At 46.0% G+C, this 23083-nt stretch overlaps 2 protein-coding genes across 26 annotated transcripts in view; one reads left to right on the forward strand and one right to left on the reverse strand.

The window, feature by feature from the left end:
* Positions 1 to 394: 394 nt before the first annotated feature.
* ITGB1BP1 (integrin subunit beta 1 binding protein 1) lies at positions 395 to 15881 on the reverse strand. The gene is made up of 8 exons (XM_081483513.1): positions 15770 to 15881; positions 9514 to 9624; positions 8456 to 8559; positions 5498 to 5576; positions 4034 to 4170; positions 2085 to 2177; positions 1167 to 1316; positions 395 to 662 (listed from the first exon to the last, which is right to left on the reverse strand). Exons 3-8 carry the CDS (start codon positions 8525 to 8527, stop codon positions 591 to 593), a joined length of 603 nt encoding a protein of 200 aa, XP_081339639.1. The 5' UTR covers positions 8528 to 8559; positions 9514 to 9624; positions 15770 to 15881; the 3' UTR covers positions 395 to 590.
* The window catches only part of CPSF3 (cleavage and polyadenylation specific factor 3), a 31111-nt gene continuing 23385 nt past the window's right edge, over positions 15358 to 23083 (forward strand). For 5 of the 25 annotated variants that reach the window (XM_081483484.1, XM_081483486.1, XM_081483496.1 and 2 more), the window contains exons 1-2: positions 16023 to 16375; positions 21635 to 21698. In XM_081483484.1, the coding sequence (XP_081339610.1) occupies positions 21696 to 21698 (3 nt within the window). In that variant the 5' untranslated portion in view covers positions 16023 to 16375; positions 21635 to 21695. Of the gene's footprint in view, positions 15791 to 16022; positions 16673 to 17249; positions 17523 to 18820; positions 18940 to 19385; positions 19446 to 20232; positions 20357 to 21632; positions 21699 to 23083 lie in introns of those variants that run through there. The other 20 variants (XM_081483473.1, XM_081483488.1, XM_081483490.1 and 17 more) reach the window with 10 other exon arrangements.

Genomic DNA, 23083 nt, shown 5'->3' on the forward strand with positions numbered 1-23083 from the left:
TGTATGACTTCTAACATGATCAGTAATCTTTGACGGTTTTCAAAGATAATTACTGTGGTTTATATTGTGGTTTGCTAACAGGTTATCCTGACAATACACCTTTTAAAGTTTCCCTTTTTGTGAGTTGAGTTGACAGCATCACTGTTTCAAACCAGCATGATTCGTGGGTCCCTGGACCAGACCTCTGCTTGATTAGAGCTCCAAGCTGGTGAGACTGCGTCACCAGCCAGTGCTGCAGGACAGATGGCCTGGGTCTTCCTCAGAAAGTTCTCCATGTCCATTACTCACCTAGGGTGCTTCTGTGACACGAAAGTTATTAGGCTTATTTGTGTCTAAAAGCGACAAATGACCTTGCTCTTTTAGTCCCAGTAGGTAAGTAACTTCAATGAGTTAATTCGCTGTTAAATAAGACTCATTTTACTAGAAAAACGAATGACTGGTATTTTATACACCGCATTTTCTTCAGAAAATTGAGAGCAAAAGATCGCTTATATTTCCGTAACAGTTCAACACTGCAGACTGGAAACAGAAACTATTGAGAAAACAGCTGAATTTGCACATGAAGCTTACTTCCCCCTTGATTGCAGAATTCAAGGTTTCTCAGAAGTCAATACAGAGTCGAAAGCAGTGGATAAAACTTTGCAGATTGCTTGCGCTTGTTCCTATATTAAATGAAAAGATACAGTAAAAGAATTAGTAAGTCTGTTCCCCAACTAGATCAGACCCTCCTAACACCTGTCCTAAACCTACACACTGCCAGTGTGGGGACGTCCAGGACACAGCCTGCCCCGGTCACCACTTCCTGGGCCCCTTTAGTAACTGCACGTGGTAACACAGGACCCGCAGCCATTGGGAGGGACCCTCACAAGTCAGGACCACGAGGTGCAGGAAAGCGGGGCTGCCTATGGAGGACACACCCCTTCCCCTCACCTGCTTTGCATTCACTCATGGGGCACGAGTGCTGCTTCTGCGCTAACAGCTTACAGTCTGCAGTAGGCTGGTCCGCTGGCTGACCTGCCATCTGATACATGCATTCCCCTGCTTTGCCAGGTATCAGACAACGTGCAGGCAGCATCTCTTCTGCCTTTGAAAAATCTAAATAATCTGGTTTTACCACTCGGTTTAATGAATGAGACTAGTATAACCAAGGAGACTGAAAACCTTACCAGGCTGTTGCACTGGTAAACCCACAGGCTGTATTCTTGGTTGCTCGCATCTGTGGTCTTCAGAGCCAGTAAGCTCTTTCCTGCCCCGAGACCGTCGTCGTAACACACCATCCGGATAATCAAATACAGAGCGTGCCGATGCAGAACGTCCTGCAGAAGTCAGGGGAAGAAGGACCGTGCTATTTCTTCATATATCCACATTTTCCAGGGCAGAATTTACCATGAGGCTTTAAACAGAACGTATCCATCCATGGATCTATCTGGCTGAACATAGTTTTTACAGGTTTTTCACCAAAAGGGACATTCCGGTGAGCTCGGTTAGGGGCCAATTTGCCTTTAGAATCATGCCTTCCTGCGTAATTTCTAGGAAGACTGAGACAACCTAAATTCACGGCCCTGTTTTCTACACCCAGCTGACAGCTGCTCTGAATTGGCATGGGGTCCTAAGCTGAAAATGCATGACGGACCAGCCGTGGGTGTGGGGCGGGGCAGGGGGTGGTGGGGAGCTTGGGCCCTAAACCGCTTCAGTCATGTCTGACTCTTTGAGACCCTACGGACTACAGCCAGGCTCCTCTGTCCATGGAATTCTCCCGGCAAGAATACTGGAGCGGGTTGCCAAGCCCTCCTCCAAGGGATCTTCCCGACCCAGGGATCGAACCCTCGTGTCTTACATCTCCTGTATTGGCAGGTGGGTTCTTTGCCACTAGCACCACCTGGGAAGCCCTGGCTTGGGCCCAACACAGAAGCAAAAGCCCGAATCGTTTACCCTAGGAAACTGGTCACTTTTAAGGCCAGCTGCCAGGAATGACGACAAACCAACCTTTCTGCAAACGGGCAGATCTAACTACAAGAAGGCTATTCCTGGTCTGAACGCCCCAACACGTAAAACCCATTTTCCCCTTTAATTAAATTACTTACATACTGATCTGATGTGGACACTTTTATACCGTACTTGGAAACTCCCATTATAAATTCTTCCTCCAGAGGAACGAAGGGCAACTTTCCATCTTGCTTTAAAGTAAAAATAAATTGCATTTTAAAAAACTATGTTTCCTTCTTGATTCTGATTAGTCAATTTTAGTATGTGGCCATCGCAAACCCAAACCCTTTAAAGAATGTGGGGCACACAACAGCCCAGCCCTCTTCTCTCCAAAGAGGCAGAAGAAATACCCCCTCACCTTTTTTTTTCAGTAAGAAGTCCACAGATTTGACCAGAACTCAGATCCATGTGCTCTATGGTTCTTGTTTGTAAACTGACACTCCTCACAGATGCCAGTGGGGCTTATATATTTACACTAGAAAAATGTAGGGCTCCTTATTCAAAGTTTACCGTAATATCAGCATGTAAAATAATAGGAAACACACTGTAGGAACCATTCTCAACCGGTTTATATCCTACCCAGGTGTTGACATATCTGGTTATCCCGGTGTCCCAGGGCTTTGGGCGAATAAACACAGCTTGACAAATGGTTTTTCAGCTCTTGAAAACATCCATCAGTATTTTGAGCTCTTCAGAAACAAGGAAGACAGCAGATAATGCCTGATGGTTTTCCAGGCAGATTATCACATTTTATCTGCTTAGTGTGCCTGACTTGTCTTCTCTAAAATAAATACGATACTGTCAACCATCAGTAGATGTTCCACACGGTCAACGTTTTTGTAGAACCATTTGCCTGCACTGAAGAAATTACAGTCATGAGCGGTGTCCACCTACCTTAGCTCTTGGGTCCCCACACACAAGCATACCCTCATGCCTATCACCTCTCACACAGGGTAAAGCAACTCTAAGAATCCACAGCAATGCTACTGTCAGTCGTGGAGTTCTGACAAGCCCAATTTTATAGTGCTGTGAGAGACTGAGCAGCCTGTCAGTGTGAAAACAATCCTAGTGTACTTGGCGGGGGCGGGGCGGGTGGGGAGCATTATTAGCAAACTTTCAGGAGACTATTAGTTGTTGCTTGCACGATGTTGGAATGACTTTATAGATTCCAAAGTAAAATGCTGGGATAATCGTGTTAGTTGCCTGGTCAATGGCGGATCAGACTGGCTGATTTCCTCTCAGGCAGAGGAGACTTCCTTCAGGAGGACATGAAACGGCATATGAAACGATCTCACCTCCATGTGTTAAGAGACCATATGATCTTAAGAGTGACCAACACTCTACAAATTTTGTAAGGGAACCTTCCCATTGCAGTAATATCCCTTTGTTCGTGGACACAAAGATGGGCAATTCCATCTTCTAGAGACTTGGGGAGCAACTGACTGTGGACAGCGTTCAGGCTTCCAGCTCATCCACTCCCTTCACTGGTAAGAGTACCGACCTCACAATACTTTATACACAAACCTTACACCTTTGTCTTCATTTTCACTCTAAATTTTCCTTCGTGATGAATTTATTCTTCTATTTTCTCGACTGGGATATATTTTTGAAACCCACCTCACCTCAATCCTTGCTGGAGACAGGGTATGAATAGAGAGATATGGGAGTTCAACATCATGAATGAGACTGCTCATTCGAATAACTGCAAATAGTTCCATGGAGACAGTTAAGACTTGCCAGAGTGTTCTACAGCTAAGCCTGTGGTGTGCACTCACTCACTGCGCTCAGCTCCCCATTTAAGCAAAGAGACGTCCTCAGTCAGCCCCAGAAAGAGTAAAAAACCACTGTCTGAAGGAAGGAACTAAGTCCCTGTGTTCCTCTGTGACTCGGTCCCCAGGTCCTTCCTCTGCACAGCGCTCAGTGACATCTTAACAGTGATAAAAACATGGCTTCAGGAGAAGCAGTGAAGAGACTGCAAGAGTGTCGTCTCTCTCCGAAACCACAAATTCACTGCAGAATCTGAGAAATAGAACTATTTTTTTTTTACCTGAGCAACATCTATATAATTTATCAGGTCCAGTGGCCCTTCGAGACTTTTCCCCTCTGAGAGTTTCAGTTTCTCAATGGCACCAACATACTTGATTCGAAATTCTGCACAGGTGTCTGAATTGTTGTTGCTTTGTCCTAAAGGTGAAAGAAAAATCATAAGAGTAAGACTTCGAAAGAAATAGCTGCATTACAGGGTATCTCTAACCCCTCCCCACATAGGAAATCGACTGTATCATCAGAATTAAGTCTTTTATAAAAATTAAAAGTTTTTAAACGCCAACTTTTTGATACAATGGGAAAAAACTTGAATTTTCACTAACCTTTTCCTCAGTGACTTGCAATGTACTAAATGTGTAAAATCTCAGTAGGAATAAATTAAGTATTAATAGCCTTCACTTATTCATCAAAACGAAGAAAACTAAAATGTCAGCTTGACAATGATTGAACACTTTTGTAATGCATATATGACATTTGATTATATTTTTGGTTTCTTCTCCCACTTTCCCATATGAACTGTAACTTTCTGTCCTGATTCAGGAAACCTGATCTACCTCTCCCATTCAGCCGGAAAAGACCAGGCTTTCTTTCCCCTACTGTAGATGAAGTAATGCCAGACCGGACCAGATGGTAACAGGTGAAGAGCTCCATGTGCCATAAAGTCCAGCCGGTACAAGGTACCACAAAGGATTTACGACATCTGACATAGTAAGGGAATACTATGTGGTCATTTTTAGATCATGTTTATATAATAAAAAGATGCCCACATTTTTAATATTTCAAAGCATCTGGAAGTAAAGACAATAGACCTTATGCTACCATATCCCCTTTTACACCTCTCCTGCTCTCACCACCTTTCATGGACTGAGTTGTCTGTGATCCCAAAGGAAGTAGAAGGATTTTGTGTAACAAAATGAATGTAGTAGGTTTCCAATTAGACACCAGCTAACAGGTGGGTCAGAAGCCACCTTTTGATTTCTAGAGAGCTGCTCCTTTCAGGAGGCTGCATAAACGTTTCCAAGGGCCAGTGACAGACCTCTGCTTATAACCGTGTGCTCCTGATGTTAACGAGCTGGTACATCTCTGGGTACAAGGCCCCTTAGTCATTTTAATCAGCAGGACATTGTCCTACCCCCCACAAACACTGTAACTCCAAAATAATTCGCCCTCCGCCAGCCCACTTCTTAACAAAGCTATTCTAACACTTCTAAACTGTCACCACCACGCAGCCACACATAATTTTGCTCCACAACTGTTACGAGCAGTTTGCTCCCGTGGCTTTCACCACCCATTTCCTCACCCCAATCCTTCCACCAGATGCTGGGTCATTTCTGAACTCTTATCAAAAGTGACAGAGCAGAGAAAGAAAACCCCAAATACTCAAGAACTCCTCGTCCACTCTGGTAAAACCATGTGAACCTCAGTTAAAAGCCTGAGATGATAAATGATCCACCTCCGTCCATACCTGAGCTCTTGGTGGAATCGGTGTCGAGGCTTGCCACCGTGCTGGACCGTGAGAGCCCCCCAAGGCTGGAGTCTACAGACTGAGAAATAACAAACAAACAAACACAAACATGTTAAACATAATTAGAAGCACCATCTTCTTTCAAGTTCTCTACCAAACATTCAAATGACTTATTTACTATCACTGAATTAACACATATAAAATCAGGTCAGTTATTCATGCAGATCGACTGTGACAGATTCTTTTGTAGACAAATTCCATAGCAAACTTCAGAAAATAAAAAACATAATCCCAACTGCTCTTCCCATAACACAATAATAAGTCTGGGATCAACACTTTCAGTTTAAATTAAACCCATTAACTCTATAGCCTTGTAAGATAGTTGATATTTACATCGTATTGAGACTTGAGATTTTATATAGCATGTGAAAACCTATACTTCACTTTCACATTATTTCCACAGAACCCAAGAAGAACTCTGTGCAGAATGCAGGCAGGGAGTGTCCTCCTGTTTAGTAAATGAGAGGAGAGATGCAGAGTGGTGAAGTGATTTACCCAAGGTTACGTCTAGTCACGCCACATCTCAACCCCATGTCTCCTGACCCTCACCCCAGTATCGCAATGCCTCCAGCTACTGCCTGGCCCCAGCAGGTAAACACAGGTGGAGCGGCAGACCAGAGAATAACTGTGATGTGAATTACAAAGAAAACCCAACGAAACTGTTCAGCAAAATTCAGAGAATCACACGTGTCAATGTAGTTTGTTCTACAGAATCATACGCTCAGTGTGCTTAATTTTTTAGAAATAACAGTAAAAACCTTTGATTTAAAAAAAAAAATCACTTTTTGGGAATTCCCTGGTGGTCCAGGGGTTAGGACTCAGCACTTTTACTGCTGGGGCCAAGAGTCGATCCCTGGTTGGGGAACTAAGATCCCGCAAGCTGCATGGCTCGGCCAAAAAGAAAAAAAAAAAAATCACTTTTTTACACTTCAAATCAAAATTACATTTTAAAAGTACAGTCAAATTTTCAGATGTTTAAGAAGTGAATCAAAATGAATGCAAAAATGTATTAAGTCTTCAGTTTTATTTCTTCCCTTTCTTAATAATTGCATTTCTGGGAATCTCAAACAGGAGCAGAGCTATATGCATAGACAGGGTCATCATCACGTTGGGCTTCCCTTGTGGCTCAGACAGTAAAGAATCCGCCCGCAATGCGGGAGACCTGGGTTCGATCCCTGGGTTGGGAAGATTCCCCTGGAGAAGGGAAAGGCTATCCCCTCCAGTATTCTGGCCTGGAGAATAATTCCACGGACTGTATAGTCCATGGGGTCACAGAGTCAGACACAACTGGGCGACTTTCACTTTCAAACAAGAGCAGAGTGGTATGCACAGAGAGGGTCATCGTCATGTTTGTGTGGTTCTGACAACCTGGAAAAAAACCTGAATATTCAAAGAGTGAAGAAAGGGGACCTGGAATTAAGATGCTGTTACAGAGTCAGGCTGTCTTCTGGGAAGGGAGTAACAGCAAGCTTTTGTGTTTCCAGTTACCCCTGCACGCAGAAGGCCAGAAGCTAGCAACCCCCTGAGCAAGGAGGTAGGGAAGGGAGAAACTGGCCTATTTCCCCTGGTTCTGAATGACAAGAGCGAAGCTTACTTACTTCATCCTAGAGCACACGTCTAACAGTCACAGGCCTGCATAGAAGCCACACGAGACTCCCCGTCACTTGGGGGTAAGACCTCACTCCAGGGCACGGGTCTTCCTGCATCCCCCCAGCACCCCCCACCCTGCCGGGGCAGCAGGTCCTTGAATCAGCACACGAGCTCTGGTCCAACTCAGCCAGCAACAGGTCCATGAGTCTCCCCTTTTCCATTTTCTGATCTAGAAAACAGGAAACTGGGCCCAGTTCAAGCCTGCAGGCCTCACGCTGAGGTAACACTGGGGTGGTTCTCTACGAGCTTCAGGAGTTTAGACACCTTAAAGAAAAACTTAGTCGTCCCATTCCCAGACTCCACAGGACTCCAAAAATGTCAGGTTTCCGTGGTTTTGGCTACACGCTGAGAGCTCAGCCCTCCCGTCTGACGGAAATTCCTGCAGGGCAGTGATGTCGTGGTCTTCCCTGAGCATGGCTAGCCTCACCCAGGGCACTGCCCACAGGCTGGTGAGAGGCACCCCCTGGAGGTGCTAGGCCTTGGGCTCCTCTCCTGCCACCTGCCTCGCCCAGTCCAGGTTCTGGGCACAGGCACCTTTCACAGTCGGGAGCTCACAAGGGTGAAGAATGATTTTAAAAGGACTTTCTAGCCCTGGGGGCTTCCCTGGGGGCTCAATGCAGGAGACCCAGTTCGATCCCTGGGTCAGGAAGATCCCCTGGAGAAGGAAATGGCAACCCACTCCAGTATTCTTGCCTGGAGAACTCCATGGACGGAGGAGCCTGGCGGGCTACAGTCCATGGGGTCACAAAGAGTCGGATATGACTGAGCAACTTCAGTTTCAGTTTTCTAGTCCTAGTCCAGCGGGCCCAGTGGGCCAGGACTTGGGACCCTGAGGGCCCTGCACACTCAAATCAGGGTATTTGCTTCACTCTCCAACTCACTCCCCGTGGTGGACACAGAATTATAACGATACACACACACCTCAAGCCCTAGAATTCAAGACATCCAGTTCCTTGACTGCCTGCAATTTCTATTATGTAAGCAATTTAAAAACCAGTGTTTCAATGAGACCACTCACAGGTGCCAATCCATCTACATTAGCGGATTTAAGGACTTCACAAAATCTACCAAAATAAAATCAAATCAAACGCAGGATGTATCTCGTGCAAAAAGGAAAAAAGAAAAAGAATGTAAAAACCTCCAGTTTGAAGAACATCAGCTGGTCTGCCACGTTTAGTATCTTTCACGCAGCATCGCTCAGAAGAGACAGTTCTCAGTTATGCCCATGGTCTCCACTCCACCACCTACCTTGCTCTTGGTACTGATTTCACTGCTCTGGGAACTGCTACTGCTGTGGCGCTTTTTGCCTTTCCGAAACATCTTCCACCATAGCTTGATCCGCAGGCGCTCCTCTGGAAGAGCAAGTGTTGGTTAGATATATGGAGAGAAGCGACTTTGCATCCATTTACACATAATAGGAATAAAATTAAATAATAACCATCAATTCCTCCCAGTTCCCTGGTATACTCCTTTTACTTAAAACATAAATATTCCCCATCAACCCACAAAATTTGGATACTATTTCTTATTCTTTTCTTGAATCACAAAGTTTTAACCCAGTGAACCAAAAAGGAACGTTTTTGTCGTCTCTAGAAGTATGAAAAGCACCAATCAGAAGTACCAGACACCTGTCATCTAGTCCTCAAAATAGTCAAGTGCCTGCCTTCTCTTGAATCAAGCCCAGACATTAGTAAAATATGTGACATATTAGTTTATCAACCAAGATTCTGAGATCAGTTACCGTCTCTGCTTCCTGTTCTGTAAACAGCAGGGCCAAGAACTGAAAGCACTGAAGCCTCTGGGGTTTGGTGCATTTTTCTTAGTCTTAAACTACATTTAGGGAAAGGCAGAGATGACAATAATGTCAGGTGCTACCTCCCACCTCATTCCAGCAAGGCCAGGAGGGAGGTGACCTTAAACATTCCAGAGTCAGCCTTATGTAGATCTTTAATGAACTATTTCTCCTTGCCCATTTCATAGGAGCAAGCGTATTATTCTTGAATAATGATGAACAGGCCAGAGAAATGTTTCATAGTTCAGGTGCTTTCACAGTCTCACTTAATCCTCACAGCATCTGGAGACACCTGGAGTCTACTCTGGGTATTCTCTGAGGGTCTGTCTGCATCTTATATCCTGCCTGGGCTCTGCCTCCAACCCCCAAAGGGGTTTACAAGAAGGGAGGTTAGAATCCACGTTTCACAGACGAGGGAACTGTGACCCATCTTTCAGGAGAATGTATGAATTCGAGAGACTAACAAATGTTTACTAAAGACTGATTCTACAGAGGGAAAAGGGGGTCTGCTTACTGCAGAATCAAATGCTATTCCACCGTCTTCAAAGGTTCCACAGACAGTGGTCTGCAAAGATAGCTTCCTTTCACTCTGACATGGTCAGTTCTTGACAGAAAAACAGGGTACCTGATGAAGGAAAAGAATGAGTAAATCAGTGAATGTCCCTGTCCAATGAACAGTTTCTCCCAGTGAATCTGGAGATACTCCCCCCACCCCCTCCCCTTGCTACCACCAAGTCCACCCACGAGCATCTGACCTTAGACTTGACCCGAGCCTATGTATTTTGATCAGCCCCATCATCCAATTTATTTCTACATTTCTGCTTCATTTGTGGAGTAGCAAGAACACCTGACCCATTCATTCATTCATTCCTCAGTGGTCAGTGAGCACCTACCAGGTGCTGGGAATATATTAGTGATTAAGACACATAAAGTCTCTGACCTCGGGGAACTCATTTTTCATTTATTTTTAATTATTTTTTTTGGTGTGGGACCTTAGTTCCCCCACCAGGAATCAAACCTGTGCCCTCTGCACTGGAAGCACGGAGCTGTAACCCGTGGACCACAGGGGGCTCATTTTTACAGGGAGTAGCCAGACCAACATGAAAACCAAGTATCAAACCCATTATTTGGAAATAATAATTGCTCCAAGGGGAACTAAAGCAAGTTAAGGAGATAGTGATCAAAGGAAGGGGTGACTCTTTGAGACAGAAAAAATGACATTCTGAGGAGGTGAGAGCTAAGACCTGAGAGAAGCAAGAGCAGACACGACGTAGAGGAGAAGCACCGTGAGTGGAGGACATGGCAAGTGCAGAGGTCCTGAGGGATGCCATCTGATGTGAGGACCAGTGAGACGCCAGGACGACTAAGAACAGGAGGCGGAGGGACAGGGACAGGCGAGACAGAGCCACAGAACACCTCGCAGGCCACAACAGAGGTTGGAGTTTTATTCTGGGTTTCACAGGAAGACTCTGGAAGGTTTCAAAGAGCAGTCAGGTGGTATGATCAGATTTTTGGTTGAGAAAGATGACTGGCTGCTGGGTAGGGAACGAGCTACAGAGTAAAAAGAAGGAGACTACTGAGAAAGCTTTGGTGGGTGACTTGTTGGATAACTTTGTTGCCAACGAGAACTTTGCCATTGCAGGATACTTTCCCATTAGAGAAGGCAAAAGAGCCTTATTCCAAGGTCTGCCCAAAGCTGGGTTACCCTAGCATCATAAAGTACCATAGTCTGATTGGTTAAAATGTTGTTGTATAAACAGTATTCTTGCCTGGGAAATCCCATGGACGGAGGAGCCTGGTAGGCTACAGTCCATGGGGTCGTGAAGAGTCGGACACAACTAAGCACTTCACTTTCACTTTTCACTTTCATGTACTGGAGAAGGAAATGGCAACCCACTCCAGTATTCTTGCCTGGAGAATCCCAGGGATGGGAGCCTGGTGGGCTGCCATCTATAGGGTTGCACAGAGTCAGACACGACTGACCTGACTTAGCAGCAGCAGCACATTTAAGCACATTACAAGTGTATATATATATATGTATGTGTGTGTGTGTGTGTGTGTGTATCAATTTTAATGATTTTTAAAAATTTGATAGTATTGTTATGGATTCCCAAAGCATCTATTCAAACCCCTACAATACTAGAACGATTTGACAGTCACTACATTATAAGGCCTTGGCAACTCCTTAAGACTTTCTTTTTTCATCATTAGCCTAGGAGCTGTAGGAGAAAAGCACGTATGAAAGCCTTTGATATCTGCCACTATTTTGATGCATGCTCTTAATTAAGCAAATCATTCTCATCTCTGAATTATTCATGCATAAAAATGAGGCCAAAGATACTGCCACTTGGATGTTGCAGACTCATCAAAGGCAGAAATGCCTAAAGCAGAACCCATCTTCCCCTCCACACCTGCTCCTCTCCTCTCCCTTTCAGTAAATTACATTATTTCTGGTAGAATGTGGGAAACCACCGACCCCTCATTGTCCTCCTGCCCCACATCCAGTTAAACCCAAGACACACTGATTGTACCATCTGTAGATTATACCATTCATGAATCAAACAGGGCCTGCATTGTTCTAGACTATGGCTACATAGGAATACTTTTTCATTATCTGATGAAAGTGATTGATCCTTAACCCATAAAAAAAGGCACAAAGTCTGGAATGCAATTTAAGGAATTCACCAGCCTCCAGGAGACATTTCAAGGGAGAAGGACCCTGTCCTGAGACAGGTTGGGTCCTGAGACCCTTTGCTGCAATGCCTGTCCCTGGATAAATGTCTCCTTGAGCAACAAAATATGAAGAAACTGTAAGGAACTAAAAATAACCGTGTGCATGCATGCACAAATGTCTTGGAGGAAAAGCTATGACAAACCTAGACAGCATATTAAAGAGCAGAGACATGGCTTTGCAGACAAAGGTCCATATAGTCAAAGCTATGATTTTTCCAGTAGTCATGTATAGATGTGACAGTTGGATCATAAAGAATGCTGAATGCTGAAGAATTGATGCTTTTGAATTGTGGTGCTGGAGAAGACTCTTGATAATCTCCTGGACAGCAAAGAAATCAAACCAGTCAATCCTAAAGGGAATCAAACCTGAATATTCACTGGAAGGACTGATGTTGAAGCTCCAATACTTTTGTAAACTGATGCAAAGAGCTGACTCATTGGAAAAGACTGATACTACGCAAGATTGAAGGCAACAGAAGGGGACAGCAGAGGATGAAGACAGTCAGATAGCATCACTGACTCAACGGACATGAATCTGAGCAAACTCTGAGAGATAATGGAGGACAGGAAGCCTAGTGTGCTGCAGTCCATGGGGTCACAAAGAGTAGAATACAACTTAGCAACTCAACAACAACAATACACGTGAAGCTGGGGCCAATTCTGGACAAGACACAAAAAGACCAAAAACCCAACTGCCACTTCTGAAGAGCAAAAACAGGGTACTGCACCACCAAATTCAGTTCAGTTCAGTTGATCAGACATGTCCAACTCTTTGTGACCCCATGGACTAGAGCTCGCTCATACTCATGTCCATCCAGTTGGTGATGCCATCCAACCGTCTCATTCTCTGCGTCCCTTTCTCCTCCTGCCTGAAATCTTTCCCAGCATCAGGGTCTTTTCAAATAAGTCAGTTCTTCACATCAGTTGGCCAAAGTATTGGAGTTTCAACTTCAAAATCAGTCCTTCCAAGGGGCAAGCATCTTTTAATTTCATGGCTGCAGTCACCGTCTGCAGTGATTTTGGAGCCCAAGCAGAGAAAGTCTGTCACTGTTTCCACTGTTTCCCCATCTACTGGCCATGAAGTGATGGAGCTGGATGCCATGATCTTTGTTTTTCGAATGTTGAGTTTTAAGCCAACTTTTTCACTCTCCTCTTTCATTTCATCAAGAGGCTTTTAAGTTTCTCTCACTTTCTGCCATAAGGGCGGTGTTATCTGCATATCTGAAGTTACTGATATTTCTCCTGGCAATCTTGATTCCACCTTGTGCTTCATCTAGCCTGGCATTTCACATAATGTACTCTGCATAGAAGTTAAATAAGCAAGGTGACAATAAGCAAGGAGTACCTTGAGGTACTCCTTTCCGGATCTGGAACCAGTCTGTTGTTCCATGTCTGGTTCTAACTGTTGCTTCTTGCCCTGCATACAGATTTATCAGGAGGCAGATAAGGTGGTCTGGTATTCCCATCTCTTTAAGAATCTTCCAGTTTGTTGTGATCCACAGTCAAAGGCTTTGGAGTAGTCAATATAGCAGATGTTTTTCTGGAATTCTCTTGCTTTTTCGATGATCCAATGGATGTTGGCAATTTGACTACCACCAAAGGGGTGGGCAAACCACCTAAAGCCACCCCTCCTGCCTGACCCCTAGACACACCCCTACCCTCTCGCCTAGCTTTGCCTGAATTTCTTGACTGGCCTCTTATCAATTTCTATTGATTACGGAAGGCTAAGGCCACTGGTTGGTATCAGTCCCAGCGAGACTTCTTGTCATTTCAAATCTATCACCAAGCTCCAGCTAAAATCATTTATTTAAAACTCAAGTCAGATGCCATGTAACCAACTTAAAATCTTTCACTGGCTCCTCAAAGTTAAAGCCTGAAGTCAAAGCTCTTTGCCAGAACAAGCACGGTTGGTCCTGCATGACCTGGCTCACATCCACCTCTCCAGTCTTGTTTTCCACAATCAGCTTCACACTCAACTAACATGTAAAGAATGCACAGCTGCTTGAGGTTCTCAGCATGCATTATGCTCCCTGTGTCCACACTTTGCTCCTGCTGTTCCCTCTGCCTACAATACCCTTCCACTTTCTACTTGACCTGCTAACTTCGGTCACCTGTCAAGACTCAGTTCAGACTTCTCTTCTAGAAAGCCTCCAAGTTGAGCTAAGGGATGGTCCTCCACATCTTGATCATAGCATGAGTCAGCTACTGCCCACTTGTAACTATCTCAGAACTGTGAGTGCATCGAAGACCAGGGCCAGGTCATCTCTGTATACCCAATGTCTGGCACAGCCTGAGAGAGGCCATGATAGCCAACTAGAGAACTTTCTTGTGAGATAATACCCAGATGACAACTTCCACATACTGAATACCTACCATTTGCTGCCCAGTGCTAAGTGCCATATACATACATACATACATACATACATAGAGGTATCTACATGTATATGTATGTGTGTGTGTGTGTTTCCCTGGTGGCTCAGCAGTAAAAAATCCTCCTGCTAATGCAGGAACCGGGGGGTCGATCCCTGGGTGGGGAAGATCCCCTGGAGAAAGCAATGGCAACCCACTCCAGTATTCTTACCTGGGAAATCCCATGGACAGAGGAGCCTGGAGGGCTAACAGTCCATGCTCAGTAGCTCAGTCATGTCCGACTCTTTGTGATTCCCAAGGACCGTAGCCCGCCTGGTGCCTCCGTCCATGGGATTCTCCAGGTAAGAATAATGGAGTGCGTTGCCATCTCCTTCTCCAGGGGATCTTCCCCACCCATGGATCGAACTGCTGTCTCTTACATCTCATGCACTGGCAGGCAGGTTCTTTATCACTAGCACCACCTGGGAAGCCCAAAGTCCATGGGGTCACAAAAGAGTCAGACACAACCGAGCAACTAAAAAACAACAAAAAAAATGCTATATATATGTCCTTATGCTGTATATACAGTACCTCTGACCCTCTCTACTGACCAGCAAGGTTGCAATATTATAGCCCTTTTCAAATGAGGCAGCCAAAGCTCTAAGTTTATTAAGCAGCTTGCCCAAGGCCACAAGGCTAATAATCAGTTCAGTTGCTTAGTCGTATCCTACTCTTTATGACCCCATGGACTACAGCACACCAGGTCTCCCTGTCCATCACCAACTCCCCCGAGCTTACTCAAACTCATGTCCATTGAGTCGGTGATGCCATCCAACCATCTCATCCTCAGTCGTCCCCTTCTTCTCCTGCCTTCAATCTTTCCCAGCATCAGGGTCTTTTCCAATGAGTCAGTTCTTCGCATCAGGTGGCCAAAGTATTGGAGTTTCAGCTTCAACATCAGTCCTTCCAATGAATATTCAGGACTGATTTCCTTTAGGATTGACTGGTTGGATCTCCTTGTAGTCCAAGGGACTCTCAAAAGTCTTCTCCACAATTTAAAAGCATCAATTCTTCCGCGCTCAGCTTTCTTTCTAGTCCAACTCTCACACGATTGAGGCCAAATCTGGAGCCTCGGTAGCGCTCCCGCCAAAGCTCCCCACAGATCCCACCCAGCTCCCCAGGTCTTCGTCGTCGTCGTGAGCGCCTGCCACGTGCTGGTGCGCTGGACAACAGACAGACAGCCCCAGCCCCAGCCCCGCGCTGCGGGGAAAACCCCAGCGCGCGGAGAAACTGACAGGATCCCGCACAAAAAAAGGCGGCCGCCCTTCGTCGCCCTGAGCTCAGATCAGGGCCGGGGGCGGGGAACAGCCCCGCGGGTGCTCGCACCCCATCGCCTTCCGACAGGATCCAGCCAGACGCCACACTGGTTGTCACCGGGGCCGCAGTCCCACCCCAGACAGGGATCGGGCCAGGGCCCTGCCTCCACCCCCAGGCCCAGGCCCGCTGCGCGGCTCCCGCCGCCCGTCCGGCGCTGCCCCCGGGGCTCGGGGCCCGGGGAAGGCGGGTCCCTGAGGAGACGGCGGCACCACCCATCCGCCCAGCTCCGCGGGCCTCCCCACCGGAGCCACCGTCGGGGCCCGCGTTCCTGACCACGTTTGGCCCGAGCGCGGCGACTGCCGGGCTCTCACCTCCGAGCCGTCTGCGCTCAGGTGTCAGACCCCACCGCCGGGGCAGCCGGAGAAGCCGCGGCCGCCCCTCCAGTAATAATACCAGCGCCAGCTCTTCCGGGCCCCGAGCCCCGCCCACCTGGGCCCGCCCCCAACGCCTCGCGCAGGCGCAGTCCCCGGAAGCCTGGGAGGGGAGGAGCCTTGCGAGTTGGGTTCTGCGACCGGAAGTCGGAGGGAGGAGCCTAGTGTCGCGGGCGCCGAGATGCCGGAAGTTGTGCTCTCGTGGGATGGATGGGGGGTGGTTCTTCCGTCTTAGGTTCTCTGTGTCTTCTCTTCCAGTTTAGAAAGACTCCTGCGATCTGTTGTTCCTCATTCCCGTTTGGACTTCTGAGATGTCCGCGATTCCTGCAGAGGAGAGTGACCAGCTGCTGATCCGACCCCTGTAAGGGACCTGAGAGGGACTGAAGCCGTGGCTGTGAGACGAGGAGGGGAACCCGATGGTTGGCCTCAGTCGTCCCCCGCCCCAGGCCCGCTTGCCTCGGCAGCCTGCCCCTGGCTCGCAGCTGCGGGCCAGGCCTCTGCGGCTGCAGCGGTTTGAAGAACTGTGAATCGGAAGGGGCCTGCTAGGTTGAATAGTATTTTGCTTTTTCTTCAGTCTCGAGGGAGGATAGGGTGTTGGATTTGGGGGGCGAGGGGGTGGAAAAAGGGCCTATGGTGGGACCGCAGGGCGCTTTCGTATACGCCCAAGAGGGGCGACTCGTGAGGGAACCGCGGATGCTGGGGATGGCAGGGTGAGATGATAACCTGGATAAGGCTGTGACAGCGCAAGGAAGAACTAAAGTGAAAGTGAAAGTTGCTCAGTCGTGTCCGACTCTTTGCGACTTCATGAACAGTCCATGGAATTCTGCAGGCCAGAATACTGGGGTGGGTAGCCTTTCCCTTCTCCAGGGGATCTTCCCAACCCAGGGATCAAACCCAGGTCTCCCGCATTGCAGGCAGATTCTTTACCAGCTGAGCCACAAGGGAAGAACTAAACTTGTGCCTTATTAACCTCCAGGACTCATATTTGCCAAAATATGAAAGGGGAAATACATTAGGGAACTTGTGAGTTACATTCCAAGCTCAAACTCTCCGGGAATAGGGAAGGTAGAAAGTGGGAGAGGTGAAAAGGCAGAAATGTTAAGACAGTATCTCAGTCGCTGAATGACTGTGAGAGGGTTTTTCTTTCATTGGAAATGGCCTTCTGTCAGAGAAGCACCTTATGGACCTGGAATGCTTGCTTAGAGAAATGAGAACATTTCTCTGCGCCTAACTGCGCAGTTTGAATTCACAAACATATTTATTGTTAGACATGAGTTAGCACCACGTGAACATATGCATTTTTCCAAAGGTAGAAAGTAATCTCTTTCACTTGTTCATTTAATAACTTGTTGAGCACCTACTGGGGATGGAACACAAGTTTGCCTGCCGCTCACTTCACATTGTTGTCTCTTGTGTTCAGCAAACTCTGAGCGAGTGTCAAGCAGCACACTAGGCACTAGGAATACAAATAAGACAGGGCTGAGTTAACGGAATTCACCCTTTTGATGGGAACTGCAGTGCCAAATGAAAAGTGCTGGAGAGAGAGTTTGGAGTAATAGCAGCCAACTGCTTTGGAGTCAGACCTGAAATCCAGTCCATACTCCAGCGATTACTAGGATAACAGGCTCACCGAACCCACTTCCTCCTGTGGCAATAATCGAGCAGCACTTTATTGTGCAGAGCAGAGCTCCTGGTAGGTGCTCAGTGAATTGACTACTGTAAGAGGACACATAGGCATTGCACTAAGGCCCTGAGAGTATGCAGAGTGGATTTCCAGTGAGAAAACAATGCCATCCTGCATCATGGAAATTAGGACACTGAGCTGAGTCCTAGAGATTGACTAGAAATTAAAGACAGCCAAAGCATGGGGGCAAGGATGTTCCAGGCTGAGGAAGTGGCACATGTGAAAATGAGAGGTCTCTTTGTGGCCAGTCTCCCTGTGGGTGCAACTAAAAGATAGCAGATGAGATGGTAGAGGCTCTCAGGGTCCAGCTTGTGAAGGACCTTGTATACATACATACTAAGGATTTGAAGTTTAAACAGCCAAAGCATGGGGGCAAGGATGTTCCAGGCTGAGGAAGTGGCACATGTGAAAATGAGAGGTCTCTTTGTGGCCAGTCTCCCTGTGGGTGCAACTAAAAGATAGCAGATGAGATGGTAGAGGCTCTCAGGGTCCAGCTTGTGAAGGACCTTGTATACATACATACTAAGGATTTGAAGTTTATCGCCAGTTATAGGGAGCCAAGGAAGGGTCTTAAGCAAGGATGGGAAGTGGTGGAAATTATGCTTTAGGAAGATCAAAGATGCCTCTGGCAGCAGTGGCACAGATGAATTAAAGGTGTATTAAGGGACTTCCCTAGTGGTCCAGTGGTTAAGACTCTGAGCTACCACTGCAGGGGATGCAGGTTTGATCCCTAGTCGGGGAACTAAGATCCCTCATGCCACGTGGTGTGGCCAAAAAAAAAAGGTGGATCAAGTGGAGAGAATCTAGTAGGATGAGATTGAAACAAACCAAGTGATAAGCAGTGAGATCTTGAAATGAGTGAAATGAGCAGCAGTGGGTTGGAAAGAGAGCCCTGAGAGAGTAAAGAAGTGAAAGCTTTAGAGCTTTGTCAGTGATCAGATATGTTAGAAGGGGCAGATGTGGAAGGGAAGGCAGGGCAGAGAGGAGAGTTAGGATGACTCCAGTTCCCAGGTAGGATAACTGGTAAGTGGTGGTGTTACTCACTCCAGGAGTACCCGAGATGGGGCAGGTCTGGAGTAAATTTGGGAGTTTTAAATTGTTTTATAACACCCTTATTGAGATTGAAATCACATCAGCACACTCATTTAAAGTGTGCAGTTAAACAGTTTTTAATCTATACAGAGTTTTATAACTATCACCACTGTCTAATCCTGGACATTTTCATCATTCCAGAAAGAAACCCTGTATCATTGCCCTCCAGCTTGCCCAGCCCTTGGCCACCGTTAATCTCCTTTCTGTCTCTGCAGATTACCCTGTTTTGGACATTTCATATAAATGGGTTGCAACATGTAATCTTTTGAAACTGGCTTCTTTAACTTAATGTAGTGTTCCCAAGTTTCCTAATTTGGGAGTTTTTACTCATTCAGTAAGTTTTTCTTGAGATTTATTGCATGTCAGGCACCTTACTGTATAGCAGTGAATGAAATAGATGTCTATGCTATTATGGAGCTTTCACTTTAATAGTGAGAAATAAGCTATAAATAAGTAGATACAATGACATCATATAGTAATAAATGTTACAATAGAGTGGTCTGAAGGGCAAATGAGGTGACATTTAAACTGAGACCCAAATGATACACAGGAGCCAATTATGTCAATATCAGGGCAGAGTGTTCCAGAAAGAAGAGCACGGGCTAGGGACTTGAGGTGCAAATTTGTTGGGCATATTTGAATATTAGGCACCTGTGAGATGTCCCAGGAGAGAGACCAAAGCCAGGTGACTGTTAGAGGTCTGTGATTCAGGAGAACAAATATCTGTATCTGGACTACAAATAGAGAATAGGAAGTCCTCAACATGTTAAAAATGTGAGGATGATCAGAAAGACTGAGAAAGGAGCCGAGGAGAGAACCCTTGGAATAAAAGCTTTTGAAAGATGAGTAGAGGCAGCTGCATGAAGGAAACTAAGGGGAGAAACCAGCAGGACAGGCTGAGAACGTGAAGTCAAAGAAACCAGGCTCAGAGAGGAACAGAATAGGACAGATAACATGCTGCCTGGAGAAGAGTGAGATAGGAACTGAGAAGGGCTCTTTGCACTTAGCAACAAAGAGCTGTTTTGCAGGGAGAGTTTCAGAGGGATGGTTGGTAAAAAGCCAGAATTCAATGTATGCAACCTTTAGTAAGCGGACCCAAAGACTAGAGATTAGAATTAAGGTATTTTCATTTGGGGACAAGGATGACTGGCATGTTTAAATGCCGATGTCAAAGAGGATAGTAAGGGGAAAGCCAATGATGTAGCAGGGGTCAGTGCCTCAGAAGGAGGGAGGGAGTGGGCAGAGTGTAGACCATAGTGAAAATGTTAGCCTTACAGAGAGTGGTCTGTTCTCTGTTCCAGGAGAAGTGGAAGAAGAGAAAGATGTGAGTGAGTTGGCAAGTTGAGTGAACTGACAAACTAATTTTTTGATACAGAGAAAGCCCATGACTCAAGAATAGGATAGAGCATGGGAAAATTTACGAAAAGGGAGAAAGTTTGAAATAGTTACTACACCAACAACTGTAGGAAAAACTGCACCAAAAACTGGAGGGACACTCAAGAGGAAGCACAGAGGGCCAGTTAAAGCGCAGGCCAGGGGCTCACGGTAGCTCTGTAGTCGTCTGATTTTCTTTGCATCCTGCTCTGAAGTAGGATCTCGGTCTGAGGATGTGTCCATTTCATGTCAGTCCTGTAGCCTATCTGTTCTTGGAGCCAAGAAAGGAAGAAAGTGAAGTTGCTCGATTGTGTCCAACTCTTTGCGACCCCGTGGACTGTAGCCCACCAGGCTCCTCCATCCATGGGATTTTCCAGGCAAGAGTACTGGAGGGGGTTGCCATTTCCTTCTCCAGGGGATCTTCCTGACCTAGGGATCGAACCCGGGTCTCCTGCAGTGTAGGCAGACGCTTTACTGTCTGAGCCACCATGGAGCCAGGGTCCTGGTATTAGGCCTTTCCATATGCTAGGAGAATACTCTTGAGAGCCCCTTGGACTGCAAGGAGATCCAATCAATCCATCCTAAAAGAGATCAATCCTGGGTGTTCATTGGAAGGTCTGATGTTGAAGCTGAAACTCCAATACTTTGGCCACCTCATGCGAAGGGTTGACTCATTGGAAAAGACCCTAATGCTGGGTAGGATTGGGGGCGGGAGGAGAAGGGGACGACAGAGGATGAGATGGTTGGATGGCATCACCAACTCGATGGACATGGGTTTGGGTAGTCTCCGGGAGTTGGTGATGGACAGGGAGGCCTGGCGTGCTGCAATTCATGGGGTCGCAAAGAGTCGGACATGACTGAGCGACTGAGCTGAATATGCTAGGTGCTTATCTACACTGCTTGGCAAATAGAAACTGCTTGAGGGAGTCCCCTGGCAGTCCAGTGATTAAGACAGCACTTTCACTGCTGTAGTCCTAGGTTCAATCCTGGGTCAGGGAACTAAGATCTCACATGCCCCACAGTGCAGCCAAAAACCCCAAAAAGCTGCTTGATGTTAAATAAGTGGGTGAATCACAAGCTAGAATGGTTGGGATAGGCATCAAAGAAGGTGAGGGGTTAGACTGGTGAGGCTTAAAGCCTTGTGATAATTGGAAAGAAACTGTTTATTCTGAAGAAAGGAAATTTGTTTTAAGTGAAGTAACAAAGTAGAAGGAAAAAGGAATGAGATTCACCTGTATGAATAAGTATTTAAATTTAAGCTATTTGGTAAATGTGTGTTATCATCTTAAAGAAAATGAAAGAATTTTTAACTGTTTATGGGTTTTTACTTAAGTGCTAATTCTAAAAGTCTTATTAAATCATCTGAGTCACTACTAGTGTACATGTTAAATACATCATCATTTTAACACTAACATTCAGAAGGTTGGATTTAACCTCTGGTCCTCTCAGTCTGACCTCTCAGAGGTCACTTTTCATTTTTTCCCCACGTTGATGCTATTCTTCCCTGTCTTTGTAATTTTGTGGAACTCATCTGCCTCAAGTTAGTGTTGTCATCAGATGGAACGTAGTTTAAGTTGTAAAAAAAGTTTGAATTTATTTGGCTTTATTTTGATGGCTTTTTTATTGTTTTTATTTTTTCCTTTGAATGTTTACAGTGGAGCTGGGCAGGAAGTGGGAAGATCATGTATTATTCTGGAGTTCAAAGGAAGGAAAATAATGGTAAGTGGCTCAGATGGTAAAGAATCCACCTGCAATGCGGGTGACCTGGGTTCGATCCCTGGGATGGGATGATCCCCTGGAGGAGGGCATGGCAACCCCCTCAAGTATCCTTGGGCTTCCCTGGTAACTCAGCTGGTACAATATCTGGCTGTAATTCGGGAGACCTGGGTTCGATCCCAGGGTTGGGAAGATGCCCAGAAGAAGGGAGTGGCTACCCACTCCAGTATTCTTGCCTGGAGGATCCCCATGGACAGAGGAGCCTGGCAAGCTACAGTCCATGGGGTCGAAAAAAGTTGGACGGGATTGAGCAACTAAGCACAGTATAGTCAGGTTAACAGTATGTCTGCATTGAGTGTTAGGCTGTTCTAGTTCAGTAGTTTTTTCGATTCAGCAGTTAACTGTTTTGTCCCCAGAATAATGTCATGGTTAGTATATGTGTCTATAAAATGTTAATGTGGAAAACTAGTATACTTCCACTTGGCATTGACATAGTATTAAACTGAGAAACTAAAGATTGTAAAACTGTCAGCTGGGTCTCCTAATCTAAAATTCTTCCAAGTCCCTCTTCCATTCCTGAAGGTCTGCCAACCTGTCTGCCCCACCCCCAGTGGGAGACCCCAGGGAACTGGCCTCCTGAACACATGCAGAACTCCAGCCTCCTCCTGTGCAGCGGGACGATAGGCCAGGCCCTAGTCTGGTAGCCGAGGTGCCTAAGTTAGCACCAGGGTGCCTGGCCTTGGGCAAGTCAGGCCCCCTCTCAGCCTTTTCCCTTAGCTGAGAGCTGGAGGGACTGGAAGAGGTGGTCTCTGGAGTCCTCATTAGGAAGGCAGCGCAGAGGCTCATCAGGGTCTTTTGGTCTCACTCCTCCCCCTCTCCCACTCTTAAAAGAACAGGCACGTGGCAGACAATCTTTTTAATCATTTACTGTATTAATTTGATAGAAACACCCCCTCAAATGAGGATATAATTCAGGAATGACTGGCTCTGAAGAATTTGTCTTCTAATACTTAAATTGTCCTGATCAGAGAAGTTTCCTGTTTTTCTAATCATTGCCTTCTCACGATAGTCACATCTGGTAGTAGTGAATCTATAAACTTTAAAAATGCTAGCCATTTCTGATATTAAAGTTCTTGGAAAAGAGTTCATTCATTATAAGAGTGCCTACGAAAAGTAGCTGGAAAGAAGATTTCTTGTATTTTGTGTCCTTTGACTCTAAATACGAGCTATATTTAAATTTGGGAAGTTAGAATTATTAACGGCATATTTGCCCATTTAATAAGAATTGTATTCCAAACATACAGAATCTTTCCTGATTGTGTATGTTATGACGGATCAGTTATGATGTCTATTTATTGAGTGAATTTGAATAAAATGTGGAGGAGACT

This window comes from Giraffa tippelskirchi, chromosome 4 (genome assembly GCF_054371585.1).
Source record: "Giraffa tippelskirchi isolate mGirTip1 chromosome 4, T2T-mGirTip1v1.2.pri, whole genome shotgun sequence".
Classification (NCBI taxonomy): domain Eukaryota; kingdom Metazoa; phylum Chordata; class Mammalia; order Artiodactyla; family Giraffidae; genus Giraffa; species Giraffa tippelskirchi.

Excerpts from the sequence above, each read along its gene's own strand:
- ITGB1BP1 (XM_081483513.1), bottom strand. The coding sequence starts at position 8,527 with ATGTTTCGGAAAGGCAAAAAGCGCCACAGCAGTAGCAGTTCCCAGAGC. Across the intron at positions 2,178-4,033 it reads ATTATATAGATGTTGCTCAG|CAAGATGGAAAGTTGCCCTT; the intron begins GTAAAAAAAAAA and ends TTTACTTTAAAG. Across the intron at positions 663-1,166 it reads TTTACCAGTGCAACAGCCTG|GAACAAGCGCAAGCAATCTG; the intron begins GTAAGGTTTTCA and ends CATTTAATATAG.